General features: G+C 50.2%; 1 protein-coding gene across 1 annotated transcript in view; it reads right to left on the reverse strand.

The window, feature by feature from the left end:
• Positions 1 to 2269: 2269 nt before the first annotated feature.
• LOC137381166 (probable G-protein coupled receptor 139) overlaps positions 2270 to 17523 on the reverse strand; it is a 47531-nt gene continuing 32277 nt past the window's right edge. Inside the window, exon 2 of the mRNA XM_068053550.1 lies at positions 2270 to 3174. Within this exon, the coding sequence (XP_067909651.1) occupies positions 2270 to 3174 (905 nt within the window). The remainder of the gene's footprint in view (positions 3175 to 17523) is intronic.

Consider the following 17523-nt stretch of genomic DNA (forward strand, 5'->3'; position numbering starts at 1 on the left):
TCTTCTGGTGTGTGAGTGGGTCTCCGTACCATGCCAAGTGGTATTGTTAGAGGCCTGGATTGAATTGGTTATTTCCTGGTGTGTGAGTGGGACTCAGTTCCACTCCAGCTGGAAATAATAGAGGCCTGGATTGAATTGGCACTTTCCTGGCGTATGAGTGGGGCTCAGTACCTCTTCAACTGGGATTATAACTGGCTTTGTTTGAACAGGACCTTCCGTGGTGTGTGAGTTGGGTTCAGTACTACTCCAGCTGGGATTAGCAATGGCCTGATTTAAATTGGCTCTTTACTGGTCTGTCAGTGCAACTCAGTACCACTCCAGCTGGGGTTATCAAACTCTTGATTTATATTGACTCTTTACGAGTTTGTGAGTGGGACTCAGTACCAATTCAACTGGGATTAATAAAGGCCTGGATTACATTGGCCATTTGCTGTTGTGTGGGTGGGATTCAGTACCACTCCAGCAGGGAATAAAACAGGCCTCGTTTTCTTTGGCTCCATCCTGGATTGTGAGAGGGACTCAGTACCAGTCCCACTGGGATTGATACACTTCAGTTTTGAATCGGCCGTTTCCTTGCGTGTGAGTGGGACATAGTGCCAGTCCAACTGGGATTGAAACAGGCTTTGTTTGATTGGACGTTTCCTGTTGTATGAGTTGGACTCAGCATCACTCCAGCAGGGATTAACAAGGGCCTGGCTTGAACTGGCCATTTTATGGTTTGTGCGTGGGATTGAATACCACTCCAAATGGGATAAACACAGATCTGATTATACTTGACACTTTGCTGGTGAGTGAGTTGGACTCAGTAACACTCCATTTGGTATTCACACAGCTCTGGTATGAATTGGAACATTCCTGGTGTTTGAGTGGGTCTCAGTACCACTTCAACTAGGATTGAAACAGGCCTGGTATTATTTGGCTCTATGCAGGAGCGTAAGTGGAACACAGTATCACTCCAACTGGGATTAATAAAGACCTGGTTAGACTGGAACTACATTTTTATTTGTGTGGCTCTCAGTACCACTGCCCTTGGGATTAACAGAGGCCTGGTTCGGACTGTCCCTTGCTTTCTCTTTGAAGTGGGCTCAGTACCACTCCACATGGGGTTAACAGAGGCCTGATTAGAATTGGCACTTTGCTGGTGTGTGAGTAGGGCTCAGTACCGTTCAAGCTGGGGTTGCCGCAGGCCAGGCTATACAGGCCCTTTCCTGGTTGTGATTAGGACTCAGTACCAATCCAGCTGTTTTTATCAAAGGCTTGGTTTGAATTGGCCATTTCCTGGTGTGTGATTGAGTCTCTGTACCACTCCAACTGCGATTATCACAGGCCTGCTTCGAACTGTCTCTTGCACATCGGGCATTTTAAGTGATGCGTATTGTGGCCATTGTAAGTGATATGTATTGTGGCCATTGTCAGTGACTTGCAATGGAAACATTTTAAGTGATCTGTTGTGCGACCATTTTAAGTGATATTCGGTGTGGCTGTTTCATGGCACTTGCACAGCGGCCATTTTAAGTGATATGTCCTGTGGCCATTTTGAATGACGTGCACTGTGATCTGTTTGAAATGAGAGCAATCCGCGGCGATCATTTTCAATGTTTTCAGTGTACGGCAGTGAATGTAACAGGTTATAAATAAGAATAAAGCTCAAAAGATAATTAATCACAAACAATCATAAAGGATTATAAAGATTTACAAAGTGTTAGGAAGAATTCTAAACAGTTTATAAAAGTTATAAAAGTCTGTAAATGTTTATAAATGATTATAAAGAGTTACAAATAATTATCATGATTATAAAGATAAGAAAAGAATCAGAAAGATTCTGACTGCAGCTTCCTGTCACCATGGAAACAGGCCCCGACCCAATCCTCCGTCATATGGGAAACAGACCACGTCCCCACTCCACCGTCACCATGGGAAACAGGCTCCGCCCCAGTTCTCCATCACAAAATGAAACAGGCGCCGCCCTCACACCTTCATCACCGGGGAAATAGGCCGGCCCCCACTCGTCCGTCACCGGGGAAACAGGACCCGCCCCCACTACTCCGTCACCGGGAAACTGGACGCGCCCCCGCAGTGATCATGGTGGCAGGCCCCACCCCGTTCAGTCTGCATGGTGAAAAGCCCCGTCCCGCTCTGTCACCATGGTGACAGGCCCCGCCCCCGCTCTGCCTCCATTTTGAAAGGCCACGCCCCCGCTCTGTCTCCATGATGACTGGTTCTGCCCCCGCTCTGTCTCCATGATGACAGGCCCCGTTCCCTCCTCTGATCATTGAATAAATTTAACAATTGCAGTGAAGGGATATTTCAGCACATTCTTCAACTGCTCTCTGAACAGAGTCTGGGTCACTGCGTAAATCGCAGTGTTTGTGCAGCAACTTAGGAGCTGTAGCATGAAGCCCAATTCCATCAGAAAATCAGGTAGATGAACAGACCGAAACCCCAAATATCGCATCCGGTACCATATAGAATACACCATTAACATTGCCCACAACAGGATGAAATTCCCCGAGATAACTAACAGTAAAATGATGGATTTCCTTCGACCCTCCATCTCTGGGTCTCTGCGACTCTCCCCACTGTTGTGAGCCCGGAGTCTCCTGCGCCCTCTGCTGCTCACTAAAATATGCCTGATGGTGAGAGCGTTGAGCAGCAGAATCAGCACAAATGGGATACACGGGGTTAGAATGTTGTGGAGGAACTCGATTGTTCCCCAGACCCTAGAGAACTCTACACCCATTATTGGCAAACAAAACCAGGGGACGCTCGCCAGCGAATACCAACCTGTGAACATAAAATACCAGAGGATGTTCTTTAAACAGCTCAGCACAGTCACTGTTCCCACAACCACAGCAGCCGTTTTGTCACTGCAATATTTACTTTTCAGCTTCTGGCAACAAATGGCCACAAATCGATCAAAGGTGAAAGTGACGGTGAACCAGACAGAACAGTCTGTGGCTGCGTTCAGCAGGACAGCGTGGATATTACACACGTGGATGTAATACACGACCAGGAACAGAAATTGTTCCTGATAAACAATGGGAATGTGCCTCAATATCAGGTCCAGGATAATGACCAGTAGATCCGCCGCTGACATGGCCACCAGGTAGAGAGTGACACATTTGGAGAGACCGCACTTTCCCCGAGACAGGATCCCAATCGTCAGCAAGTTAACTGTGAGGAAGGGAAATAAACAGAGAAATTATACATCAGGCTGGAGCAAAGCTATCAGTTTGATTGAGGACGTATTGAGATTTATAAATGTGTTCCTGTATCCAGTGATGTATTAAAATGATTGGACCTGAATGAACAAATGAGAAGTTCTGTGATACGGTGGAATACAGGAGAGATTAAATAATAAAAGGGTGATATTGAAATTGATAAACTGAATGTTGATCATAATCCTCCCCCTCCCTCCTTTCCCTGTCTGGATTAAAAACGGTTCCATCTCTAATCTCTCCCAGTTCTGATGAAGGGTCACCGAACTGAAACATTAAACTCTGTTTCTCTTTCCACAAATGCTGCCAGACATGCTTAATATTTCCAACATTTCCTGTTCTATTATTAGATTTCCAGCATAGCAAATGGGAAACACGGGGTTAGAATGTTGTGGAAGAACTCGATTGTTCCCCAGATCCGAGAGAACTCTACACCCATTATTACCAAACAAAACCAGGGCACGTTCGCCAGCGGACCTGTGAACATAAAATACCAGAAGATGTTCTTTAAACAGTTCAGCACAGTCACTGTTCCCACAACCACAGCCGAGGTTTTCTCACTGCAATATTTACTTTTCAGCTTCTGGCAACAAATGGCAGCAAATCGATCAAAGGTGCTCTTGCATAGAAAGATTAATGTTGAAGTGACTGCGAGATTCTGTCTCAATGCTGGGGTGTGACGTGCATGTTTGTGTGTGTGTGTGTGAGAGAGAGAGAGAGGGAGAGAGAGAGGGATAGAGAGTGTGTGTGTGTGTGAGGGAGAGGCCATGTGTGTGCGAGACAAAGTCTGCGTGAGTGAGAGAGAGAGCATGTGTGTGCCTGAGACAGTGCGTGTGTGTATGCCAGAGAGAGGGCATGTGTGTGTGAGAGAGAGAGCGAGAGCGTGTGTGTGTGTGTGAGAGAGAGAGAGAGATTGAGAGACTGTGTATGTGAAAGAGATTGAGTGTGTGTGTGTGTGAGAGAGATAGAGAGAGTGTGTGTCTGTGTTGGAGAGAGAGAGAGTGTATGCGTGTGAGAGAGAGAGTGTGTGTGTATGTGAGAGAGAGAGTGTGTGTGAGAGAGAAAGAGGGAGCACATGTTTGCGTGTGAGAGAGAGAGTGTGTGTGTGTTTGTGTGTGTCTGTGTGTGTTTGTATGTGTGAAAGAGAGAGAGGGAGCGCGTGTGTGCGTTTGTGTGACAGGTAGAGTATGTATGCAGGAGAGATAGAGCGTGTGTGTGCGTGAGAGAGAGATTGTGTGTGATAGAGTGCGTGTGTTAGTGTTTGTGTGTGTGAGAGAGTGCGTGTGTGAGAGAGAGAGCATGCGTGTGTGAAAAACAGAGAGTGTGTGTCTGAAACAGAGAGTGTGTGTGCTTGTGAAAGAGAGTGTGTGTGAGCGAAACAGAGAGACTATGTGTGCGAGAGAGAGAGCATGTGTGTGTGTGTCTGAGAGACTGCGTGTGTGTGGCGGAGAGAGAATGTGTGTGTGTGAGATTGAGAGTGTGTGTGTGTGAGAAAGAGCGTGTGAGTGTGAAGGAGAGCGTGTGTTTGTGCTTGTGCTTGTGCTTGAGGGAGAGTGCGTGTGTGTATGTGTGTGTGAGAGAGAGAGCTTGAGAGACTGTGTGTGTGTGAGAGTGAGAAGGAGCGTATGTGTGTGAGAGTGTGCGTGTGTGTGAGCGTGTGTGTGAGACATAGTGTGTGCCTGAGATAGAGTTTATGTGTGTGTGTGACAGACTGACAGCGAGGGGGAGAGAGAGAGAGAGAGTGCGTGTGTGTGAGAGAGAGACAGAGATAGAGAGCGTGTTTGTGAGAGAGAGAGCGTGTGTATTGGTATGTGTGTCTGTGTGTGCATGTCTGTGTGTGAGAAAGAGAGAGTGTGTTTGAGAGAGAGAGTGTGTGTGTCTGACAGAGAGAGAAAGAGCGAGCACATGCGTGTGTCTGAGAGAGAGAGCATGTGTGTGTATCAGAGAGAGTATGTGTGAGAGAGAGAGGGAGAGAGAGCGTGTGTGTGTATCTGAGAGCGCGTGTGTGTGTTTGTGTATGAAGAACAGAGGATGTGTGTGTGTGTTTGAGAGAGAGAGATTGAGAGACTGTGTGTATGTAAAATAGATTGAGAGCGTGTTTGTGTGTGAGAGGGAGAGCGCGTGTGTGTGTGCGTCTGAGAGAGAAGGTGCGTGTGTGTGAGAAAGAGTGTGTGCATGTGTTTGCGTCTGAGAGAGAGTGTATGTGTGAGTGAGAGAGTGTGGGAGAGAGTGAGCTTGTGTGTGCGTGTGTGTGTCTGAGAGACAGTGTGCGTCTGAGAGACTGTGTCTGTCTGAGAGAATGAATGTGTGTATATGTGCCAGAGAAAGAGGGTGTATATGATGGCGAGCGTGAGTGTGTCTTTGGGAGAGCATGTGTGTGTCTGTGTCTGCGTGTGTGTCTGCGCGTGTGCATGTGTTTCTGAGAGAGAGCGTGTGCATATGTGTGTGCGTGAGAGAGCTTTTGAGTGTGTGTGAGTGAAAGCGTGTGTGTATGTGTGAGTGAGAGTAAGACATCGAGTGTCTGTGTCTGTGTGAGCGAGAGCGTGTGTGTGTGTGAGAGAGAGCCTGTGTCTGTGGGGGAGAGAGTGTGTGTGTTTGAGAGAAAAGGTATCTGTGTGTGTGAGAGAGAGAGAGAAAGAGCATGTGTGTGTTAGTGTGTGAGAGAGTGTATGTGTCTCTGAGAGAGCGCGTGTGTGTGTGAGAGAGACAGTGTGTGTGTGCGTGTGTGTGAGTGAGAGAGAGAAAGAGAGAGAGAGAGAGGAACAGAGAGAGAGCGAGAGGGGTAGAGAGACAGTGTGTGCGTGAGAGAAAGTGAGTGTGCTTGAGAGAGAGTGAGTGCTTTTGAGAGAGAGAGAGAGTTTGTGAGAGAGAGGCAGCTTGTGTGTCTGCATGTGTGTATATGTCTGTCTGAGAGAGAGAATGAATGTGTGTGTGAGAGAGAGAGCGCGTGTGTGCGTTTGTTTATGTTAGAGAGTGAAAGAGAGCTTGTGTGTGCGTACGTGTGTTTGTGAGAGAGAAGGAGAGAGTACGCGAGTGAGACACAGAAAGAGTGTTTGTGTGTATTTCTCAGAGAGAGTGCGTGTGTGTGAGAGAGAGTATGTGTGTCTGCGTATGTGTCTGAGAGAGTGTGTGTGAGGGAGAGTGAGTGCGTGTGTGAGAGAGAGAAAAAGAGAACGTGTGTCTGTGTGTGTGAGAGAGAGACAGCGTGTGTGTGTTGGGGTTAGAGAGAGCGTGTGTGTGGGAGAGAGGGTGTATGAGAGAGAGTGCGTGTGTGTGTGTGAGAGAGATACAGAGAGCGTGTGTGTGTGAGAGAGAGAGCGTGTGTGTGTATGTGTGCGAGAGAGAGAGGGTGTGTGTCTGTGTGAGAGCGTGTGTGTGTGAGAGAGAGAGAAAGAGTATGCGTTTGAGAGACTGAAAGAGCGTTTGTATGTCAGCGTGCGTGTGTGAGAGACACCTTGTGTTTGCGTTTGAGACAGAAAATGTGTTGTTGTGTCTGAGAGAGCGTGCGTGTGTGTCTGTGTCTGAGAGAGCGTGTGTGTGTGTGTGAGAGTGTGTGTGTGTGCGTGCGAGCGACAGCACGTGTGTGTGCGTGAGAGCATGTGTGTCTGCGTGTGAGAGAGAGAGAACGTGCGTGTGTGAGAGAGAGAGAGCGTGTGTGTGAGAGAGAGCGTGTGTCTGTGAGAGATAGCGTGTGTGCGTGTGAGAGATAGCGTGTGTGTGTGTGTGAGAGTGTGTCTGTGAGAGAGAGAGCGCGTGTGTGTGTGAGAGAGAGAGTGTGTGTGAGAGAAAGAGTGTGTGTGGGTGAGACAATGTATGTTTGCCTGTGTCTGAGATGGACAATGTTTGAGAGAGAGACAGCGTGTATGTATGTCTGTGAAGGAGCGTGTGTGTGAAAGAGAGCATGTGTGTGCATATGTGTGTGTGCGAGAAAGAGCACGTGTGTGTCTGTGGGAGAGTGTGTGTGTGTGCGAGCGAGCGTGTGTGTGTGTGAGAGAGAGAAAGCGTGTGTGTGTTGGGGGTAGAGAACGTGTGTGCGTGAGAGAGTGTGCGTGTGAGAGAGAGTGCGTGTGTGTGAGAGAGACAGAGAGCTTGTGTGTGTGTGAGAGAGAGAGCGAGAGAGAGAGAGGGTTGTGTGTGAGAGAGAGATGGAAGGTGTGTGTGACTGACGGAGAGAGAGCATGTGTGTGTGTGTGTGTGTGTGAGAGAGAGAGAAAGAACATGTGTGTGCTTGCGTGTGAGAGAGTGTGTGCTACTGACAGAGCGCGTGTGTGTGAAACATGGATTATGTGTGTTTGTACAACAGTGAGTGTGTGTGTGTGAGAGAGACAGTGTGTGTGTGTGTGTGTGTGCGTGTGTGTGTGTTTGAGAGAGAGAGTGTGTGTGAGAGAGAGACAGCACATATGTGTGTGTGTGTGTGTGTGTATGTGTGTGAGAGAGAGCGTGTGTGTGAGAGAGAGAGCATGTGTGTGCGTATGTTTGTGAGAGAGAGAAAGAGAGCGTGTGTGTGCGTGTGTGTGTGTGTGTGTGAGAGAGCATGTGTGTGTATGTGTGTGTGAGAGAGAGAAAGAGAGCGTGTGTGTATGTGTGAGAGCGTGTGTGTGAGAGAGAGAAAGAGAGAGAGAGATACAGTATGCGTATGAGAGACAGAAAGAGCGTTTGTGTGTCAGCGTGTGTGTGTGAGAGAGAGAGAGCGTGTGTGCGTGTGAGAGAGTGTGTGTTCGAGGGAGAGAGAGTGTGTGTGCTTGAAAGTGAGCGTGTGTGTGTGTGAGAGAGAGAGAGTGTGTGTCAGAGAGAGAGCGTGAATGTGTGTGAGATGAGAGTGTGTGCGTGAGAGAGAGAGGGAAGGTTTGTGTGTTTGAGAGAAAGAGAGAGAGTATGTTTGAGAGAGAAAGACAGTGTGTGTGTCTGAGAGAGCGTGTGTGTGTATGTGTGTGTGAGAGAGAGAGGCAGAGACAGAGACAGAGACAGAGACAGAGACAGAGCGCGTGTGTGAGAGAGAGCGCGCTTGTGTGTGAGATAGCGTGTGTGTCTGAGAGAGTACGTGTGTGCGTGTGTGTCTGTGTGTGTGTGTGCACGAGAGAGAGCTTGTATGTGTGTGAGAGAGAGAGGGTGCGTGTGTGTCTGTGTGAGAGTGTGTGTGTGTGTGTGTGTTTGTGTGTGTGAGCGAGAGAATGCGCGTGTGTGTGAGGGAGAGAGAGAAAGATAGTGTGTGTGTGTCAGAGAGCGTGCGTGTGTGTCAGAGAGTGTGTGTGTGTGTCAGAGGGAATCTGTGGTTGTGGGGCGAGTGTATGCATGTGTGTGAGAGAGTGTGTGTGTAGTGTGTGTGTTTGTGTGTGTCAGAGAGCGTATTTGTGCGTCGAAGAGCATGTGTGTGAGAGAGAGTGTGTGTACGTGTGGGTGTCTGTGAGAGGGAGGCTGTGTGTGTGAAAGAGAGCGTGTGTGTGAGCGTTTGTGTGCGTGTGAGCGTCTGTGTGCGTGTGAGAGGCAGCGTGTGTGTGTGAGGGAGCATGTGTGTGTGTGAGGGAGAGTGCGTGTGAGAGAGAGAGCGGGTGAGAGAGTGAGAGAGATAATGTGTGTGTAAGAGAGCGTGGGTGTGGGAGAGAGAGCATGCGTGTGTGAGAGAGAGTGCGTGTGTGGGAGTGAAGGACAGTGCGTGTGTGGGAGTGAAGGAGAGTGTGTGCGCGAGAGAGAACGCGTGTGTGTGAGGAAGAGTGCCTGTGTGTTTGTGTGTGTGTGTGTGTGATAGAGAGAGATGTGTGTGTGTGACTATGAGAGACAGAGAATGTCTGCGTGTGTGATGGAGAGAGTGTGTGTGTGTGAGAGAGAGCGTGTGTGTGTTGGGGGTGGAGAGAGCGTGTGTGTGTGAGAGAGTGTGTGTGAGAGAGCAAGAGCATGTGTGTGTATGTGTGTGTGTGAGAGCGTTTATGTCTGTGTTTAAAGAGTGAGACAGCATCTGTCTGTGAGAGAGAGACAGCATTTATGTGTGTTTGTGTGTGGGAGTGAGCGCGTGCGTGTGTGTGTGAGGGAGAGATATTATGTGCGTGTTTGGTAGACCGAGCATCTGTGTATCTGAAAGAAACAGTTTGTATGTAAGAGAGAGGGAGCATGTGAGTTGTAGCTTCACCAGGTTGACACCTGATTTTGAGTTATGCCTAGTGCTGCTCCAGGCATGCCCTCCTGCACTCTTCATGAAACCAGGGTTGGTCTCCTGGCTTGATGATAATGGTAGAGTGGGAGTTATGCCGGGCCATGAGGTTGCCGATTGTGTTTGAGTACAATTCTGCTGCTGCTGATGGCCCACAGCGCCTCATGGATGTCCAGTTGTGCATTGCTAGATCTGGTCGAAATCTATCCCATTTAGCAATGTGGTAGTGCCACACAAAACGATGGGCGTTATCCTCAATGTGAAGGCCGAACTTCGTCTCCACAAGTACTGTGCCGTGGTCACTCCTACCAATACTGTCATGGACAGACGCATCTGTGGCTGGCAGATTGGTGAGGACGATGTCAAACATGTTTTTCCCTCGTGTTGCTTGCTCCACCACCTGCCGCAGAACCAATCTAGCAGCTATGTCCTTTAGGACTCGGCCAGCGCGGTCAGTAGTGGTGCAACCGAGCCACTCTTGGTGATGGACATTGACGTTCCCCACCCAGAGTACATCTTGTGCCCTTGCCACCCTCAGTGCTTTCTCCAAGTGGTGTTCAACATGGAGGAGTACTGAATCATCAGCTGTGGGAGGGCGCTAGATGGTAAGTGTAGGAGGTTACCTTGCCCATGTTTGACCTGATGCCATGAGACTTCATGGGGTCCAGAGTCGATGTTGAGGACTCCCAGGGCAACTCCCTCCCTACTGTATACCACTGTGCCACCACCTCAGGTGGGTCTGTCCTGCCGGTGGGACAGGATAAACCCGGGCATGGTGATGGCAGCGGCTGGGACATTGTCTGTAAGGTATGATTCCGTGCGTATGATTATGTCAGGCTGTTGCCTGACCAGTCTGTGAGACATCTCTCCAAACTTTGGCACAAGCCCCCAGATGTTAATAAGGAGGACTTTGCAGGGTCGACAGGGCTGGGTTTGCCATTGTCGTTTCCAGTGCCTAGGTCGATGCTGGGTGGTCCGTCCAGTTTCATTCCTTTTTCTACACGTTATAGCGGTTAGATACAACTGAGTGGCTTGCTAGGCCATTTCAGAGTGCATGTAAGAATTAACCACATTGCTGTGGGTCTGGAGTCTCATGTAGGCCAGACCAGGTAGGGACAGCAGATTTCCTTCCCTAAAGGACATTAGTGAACCAGATGGGTTTTTATAACAATGAAAATGGTTTTATGGCCATCATTAGACTGGCTTTTATTTATTCCATATTTATTAATTAAATTCAAATTCCACCTTTTGCTGTGGTGCGATTTGAAACCATGTGCACAGAGAAGTATCCTGGGTCTCTCGGTTACTAGTCCAGTGATAATACCACTACGCCACCGCCTTCCCAGACTGTTTGTCTGTATGTGTCTGTTTTTGTGTCTGTATGTTGGTATATCTGTCTGGCTCAGTGCCTGGGATCTGATCGGAGTATGTTTGTGCTTGTATGTGTGCGTGCACGCGCGTGCGCGTACGTGTGTGCTTTGTCTCTGCGTGTTTGTGCATCTGTCTGGCTCAATACCTGGGATCTGATCGGAGCGTGTGTGTGTGTGTGTGTGTGTGTGTGTGTGTGTGTGTGTGTGTGTGTGTGTGTGTGTGTGTGTGTGTGTGTGTGTGTGTGTGTGTGTGTGTGTTCCTGTGTTTGCAAATAGATTAGATTAGAACATTAGAACATTGCAGCGCATTACGGCCTTCGATGTTGCTCTGTCTATCTCAGTGCTTTGGGTCTGATCAATGTCCGTGTTTGTGTATGTGTATGTGTGTGTCTGTCTGTGTCTGTCTGTCTGCTTGTTTGTATATCTGTCTGGCTCAGTGCCTGAGGACGAATCGGTGTGCCTGTCTGTGTGTGTTTGCGTGTTTGAGTTTGTACAGCTGTCTGGCTCAGTGAATGGGGTCTGATTGCTTTGTGTTTCTCTCTGTCTGTCTCTGTTTGTGTGTATGAGTTTGTATATCTGTCTGGCTCAGCGCCTGGCGTCAGATCGGGGTACGTGTGTTGGTGTGTCTGTGTTTGGGTCTCTATTTCTCTGTCTGGTTCTGTGTTTGTGTATGAGTGTTTGTATATCACTGTGTCTCAGCGCCTGGGGTGTGATTAGTGTGTGTGCGTGTGTGTGTGTGTGTGTGTATGTGTGTGTCTTGTGTCTGTGTGCATGAGTTTGTAAATCTGTCTGACTCAGTGCCTGGGGCATGATCGCTGTGTGTTTCTGTCTGTCTGATTCTGTTTGTGCATATGAGTCTGTATATCTGATGTAGATAGTCCAAACATGGAAGGGGCCGTACTGGTCCTGGTATTGGGGAATGAGCCCGGCCAGGTGGTCGAAGATACAGTAGGGGAGCATTTTGGGGACAGTGACCATAATTTTGTAAGTTTTAAGTGACTTGTGGATAAGGATAAGAGTAATCCTGGTGTGAAGGTGCTAAGTTGGTGGAAGGCTAATTATTACAATGTTAGACAGGAACGGAAGAATTTAGGTAGGGGCGGCTGTTTGAGGGTAAATCAACATCGGACGTGTGGGAGACCTTCAAACGTCAGTTAATTAGAATCCAGGAATGTCATGTTCCTGTGAGGAAGAAGGATAAGTTTGGCAGTTTTCTGGAACCTTGGATAACGAGGGATATTGTGAGACCAGTTGAAAAGCAAAAGGAAGCATTCGTAAGGGCTTAGAAGGCTGGGAACAGACGAAGCCCTTGAGGAATATAAAAAAAGTAGGAAGAAACTTAAGCAAAGAATCAGCAGGGCTATAAGGGGTCATGAAAAGTCATTGGCAAACAGGATTAAGGAAAATCCCAAGGCTTCTTATACGTATATAAAGAGCAAGAGGGTAGCCAGGTAAAGGGTTGGCCCACTCAAGGACAGAGGAGATAATTTATGTGTGGAGCCAGAGGAAATGGGCGAGGTACTAAATGAATACTTTGCACCAAGGAATGATGAGTCTAGGGACGGGAGTGTACATAGTCTGGCTCATGTCGTTATCAAAAAGGAGGAGGTGTTGGGTGTCTTGAAAAACATTAAGGTAGATAAGTCCTCAACGCCTGATGGGAACTACCACAGAATACTGAGGGAGGCAAGAGAGGAAATTGCTGGGGCCTTGACATAAATCTTTGTATCCTCATTGGCTATAGGTGAGGTCCCAGAGGACTGGAGATTAGCCAATGATGTTCCTTTGTTCAAGAAGGGTAGCAAGGATAATCCAGGAAATTACAGGCCGATGAGCCTGACGTCAGTGGTCGGGGCATTGTTGGAGAGGATTTTCCGGGACAGGATTTAATCCCATTTGGAAACAAATGAACTTATTAGCGAGAGGCAGCATGGTTTGGTAAAGGGGAGGTCGTGTCTCACTAATTTGATTAAGTTTTTTGAGGAAGTGACGAAGATGATTGATGAAGGAAGGGCAGTAGATGTTGTGTACATGGACTTCAATAAAGCCTTTGACAAGATCCCTCATGACAGACTAGTGCAAAATTTGAAGTCACACGGGATCAGAAGTGAGCTGGCAAGATGGATACAGAACTGGCTCGGTCATAGAAGACAGAGGGTAGCAGTGGAAGGGTGCTTTTCTGAATGGAGGGCTGTGACTAGTGGTGTTCCGCAGTGATCAATGCTGGGACCTTTTCTCTTTGTAGCACATATAAATGATTTGGAGGAAAATGTAGCTGGTCTGATTAGTAAGTTTGTGGATGGCACAATGGTTGGTGGAGTTGCGGATAATGATGAGGATTGTCAGAGGATGCAGCAGGATGTAGATTGGTTGGAGTCTTGGGCGGAGAAATGGCAGCTGAAGGTTAATTCGGACAGATGAGAGGTAATGCATTTTGGAAGGTCTAATTCAGGTGGGAAGTGTACAGTAAATGGCAGTACCCTGAGGAGCATTGACAGGCAGAGAGATTAGGCATACAGGTCCACAGGTCACTGAAAGTGGCAACGAAGTGGAGAAGACATACAAAGAACAAAGAACAAAGAACAGTACAGCACAAGAACAGGCCATTCGGCCCTCCAAGCCTGCGCCGATCTTGATGCCTGCCGAAACTTAAAACTTCTGCATTTCCAGGGACCGTATCCCTCTATTCCCATCCTTTTCATGTATTTGGCATGATGCATCTTAAACGTCATTATCGTACCTGCTTCCACCACGCCCCACCCCCCCCCCCCCCACCCGGCAGCAAGTTCCAGGTACTCACCACTCTCTGTGTAAAGAAATTGCCTCGCACATACCCTCTAAACTTTGCCCCTCTCACCTTAAACCAATGTCTCCTAGCAACTGACTCTTTCTCCCTGGGAAAAAGATTCTAACCATCCAGACTGTCCAGCATGCGAATCTGTGCTGACCACACTAGAGCCCTGTCCAGCATGCGGCACTTTTCTGACCTCACTATAGCCCTGCCCAGCATGGGGCACGTGCTGACCACACTGGAGACATACATAGCATGGACCACTGTGCTGACTACTCTAGAGCCCTGCCCAGCATGGGACATGTGAGAACGACACTACAGACCTGCCCAGAATGGGACAATGTGGTGACCACACTGGAGCCTTGTCCAGCATAGGGCATTGTGCTGACGACACTAGAGCCCTGCCCAGCATGGGGCATTGGACTGGCCACATTAGCGCCCTGTCTAGCATGGGGCACTGTGCTGACTACACTGGAACCCTGCCCAGTTTGGGGTACTGTGCAGACCGTGCTAGAGCACTGTCCAGCATGCAGCACTGTACAGACAGTACTAGAGTCCTTTCCAGCATGGGGCACAGTGCTGACCACACTAGAGACCTGCCCAGAGTGGGACACTGTACTGACCACACAAGAGCCCTGCCCAGTAGGGGGCACTGCGCTGACTACACGAGAACCCTACCCAGTTTGGGGCAATGTTCTGACCATATTAGATCCCTGCCCAGCATGGGATACTGTGCAGACCGTACTGGAGCACTGTCCAGCATGGAGCACTGTGCAGACCGTACTAGAGCCCTTCCCAGCGTGGGGCACTGTGCTGATCACACGAAAGACCTGCCCAGCATGGGGCATTGTGCTGACCACGAAAGAACCCTGTCCAGTTTCGGGGCAATGTTCTGACGACACGAGAGGCCTGCCAAGCATGGGACACTGTGCTGACCACACAAGAACACAGTCCAGTTTGGGGCAATGGTCTGACCATACTAGACCCCTGCCCAGCAGGGGGCACTGTGATGACGACACGAGACTCGTGCCCAGCGTGTGGCACTGTGCTGACCACACTAGAGACCTGCCCAGAATGGGAAACTGGACTGACCACACTAGAGCCCCGCCCAGCATGGGGCACTGTGCTAACTACAATTGAACCCTGCCCAGTTTGGGGCAATGTTCTGAACACAGTTGAGCCCTGTTCAGCATGGGGCATTGTGCTGACCACACTAGAACCGTTCCAGCATGGGGCACTGTGCTGAACACACCAGAGCCCTGTCGAGCATGGGCACTGTGCAGCGCACTCTAAAGCCCTGTCCAGCATGGGACAGTGTGTTGACCACACTAGATCGCTGCCGAACACGGGGCACTGTACTGAGCGCCCCAGAGGTGTACGCAGCATGGGTCACTATACTGGCCGCACTAGAGCCCTGTCTAGCATGGGGCCCAGTGCTGACTGCACAAGCGCCCTGTCAAGCATGGGGCACTGTGCTGACCACATTTGAGCCCTGCCCAGCATGAAGCACTGTGCTGACCACACTGGAGCCCATTCCAGCATGGGGCACTGTGCTGACCACACCAGATCCCGATCAAGAATGGAACACTGTGCTGACCACACGAGAGCCCTGCCCAGCAAGGTACACTGTGCTGACGACAGTAGAACCGTGCCCAGCAGGTGGCACTGTACTGACCGCACAAGTACCGTGCCCAGCATGGGGCACTGTGCTGACCCCAGTGGAGCCATGTCCAGCATGGGGCACTGTGCTGTCCATAATAAACCCTGCCCATGTGCGGCACTGTGCTGACCACACTAGAGCACTGACCAGTTTGGGACAATGTACTGACCATACCAGAACCCTGCCCAGCATGCGGCACATTGCTGACCACACTAGATCTCTGCCCAGAATGGGGCCCTGTGCTGACCACACTGGAGCCTTGTCCAGCGTGGGGCACTGTGCTGACCACACTAGAACCCTGCCCAGATGGGGCACTATGCTGAGCACACCAGAGCCATCTCCTAAGTGGGGCACTGTGCTGGTCACACTAGAGCCCTACACAGCATGGGCCACGGTGCTGATGGCACTCGAGCCTTGCCAGCATGGGGCACTGCGCTGACCACACGAGAGACCTGCAGAGCATGGGGCACAGTCCTGAACACATTAGCACCCAGTCCAGCATGGGGCACTGTGCTGACTACAATAGAACCCTGCCCAGCATGAGGCACTGTGCTGACCGCACTAGATCCATGCCCAGCATGGGGCCCTTTGCTGACCACACGAGATCCCTGCCCAACATGGGGCACAGTGCTGACCACACTAGATCCCTGCCCAGCATGGGACGCTGTGCTGACCACACTAGATCCCTGCCCAGCATGCGACACCCGCTGACCACACTAAAGCCCTGCCCAGCAAGGGATAGTGCGCTGACTACAGTAGAGCCCTGTCCAGCATGGGGCACTCTGCAGACCACACTAAAGCCCTGCCCAGCAAGGGATAGTGCGCTGACCACAGTAGAGCCCTGTCCAGCATAGATTATTGTGCTGACCACACTCGAGCCCTGCCCAGCATGTGGCACTTTGCTGACCCCTGGAGCCCTGCCCAGCATGGGGCTCTGTGCTGACCACAGTAGAGCCCAGCGCCGCATTGGGCACTGTGCTGACCACACTAGAGCCCTGCCTGGCAAGGGACACTGTGCTGGCCACACTAGCGCCCTGCCAGCATGTGGTACTGTGCTGACCACACTAGAGCCCTGCCTGGCAAGGGACACTGTGCTGGCCACACTGGAGCCCTGTCACGCATGGGACACTGTGCTGACCACACTGGAGCCCTGTCACGCATGGGACACTGTGCTGACCACAGTAGCGCCCTGTCACGCATGGGGCACTGCGATGATTTCCCTCGAGACCTGCCCAGCATGTGGCTCTGTGCTGACCACACTGGAGGCAGACCAACATGGGGTACTGTGGTGACCACACTGGAGCCCTGTGCAGCATGGGGTACAGTGCTGACCACACTCGAGCCCTGCCCCGCATGCGGCACTGTGCTGACAGCACTAGAGCCCTGCCCAGCATGGAGCACTGTGCTGACCAGACTGGAGCCCTGTCCAGCATGGGGCATGTGCTGACCACACTGGAGCCCTGTCCAGCATGGGGTACTGTGCTGGCCACACTCGAGCCCTGTGCAGCATGGGGTACTGTGCTGACCACACTCGAGCCCTGCCCCACTTGCAGCACTGTGCTGACAGCACTAGACCCCTGTCCAGCATGGGGTACTGTGCTGGCCACACTCGAGCCCTGTGCAGCATGGCGTACTGTGCTGGCCACACTGGAAGTGCCTGGCTCTGTGGTTCATATCATTTTATTGATCGCAGTTTCCATACCATCAGCACCAGTTGGGCTGTTGAACCGAAATTCGCAGCCAGGAAGAGATATGCACGGAAAGAAATTCAGTTTAGAAGGTGATTTGGGAAAAGATTGAAGGTGCAAGATTTTCCGGAATATGGTAATGTGTAGGGGAATGGGATTAATTGGAGGGGTGAGGCCATGGAGGGATTCAAACACAAGAATGAGAATATTAAAGTTAAGCTGCTGCCAGAGCGGGAGCCAATGCAGATCAGTGAGCACAGGGATGATGTGTGATCGGGATTTGTTGTGAGTTAGGATACAGGCAGCAGTGTTCTGGATGGACTGTGGTTTACGGAGGTTTATAACTCGAAGGGTGACCAGGAAAGAATTGGAATAGTCAAGTGTGGTTTAACAAAGGCACGGATGATTGTTTTTGCAGCAGATGGGCTGAGGCAGAGGTGGAGATGGGTGATATTACAGAGGTGGTAGTAGGCAGGTTTGGTGATGGAGAGAATGTGGAGATGAACTCAGCTCAGGTCAAAATAGAACACAGAAGTTGCAAGCTGTCTGGTTCAGCCTCAGACATTGGCCAGGGTAGGGTATGTGTTTCACAGATAGCGGATGTAGTTTTTGATGGTGGCCAATGACACTGGCTTACGTCTTCCCAAAACT

The sequence above is a fragment of the Heterodontus francisci genome, chromosome 21 (assembly GCF_036365525.1).
Source record: "Heterodontus francisci isolate sHetFra1 chromosome 21, sHetFra1.hap1, whole genome shotgun sequence".
Classification (NCBI taxonomy): Eukaryota; Metazoa; Chordata; class Chondrichthyes; order Heterodontiformes; family Heterodontidae; genus Heterodontus; species Heterodontus francisci.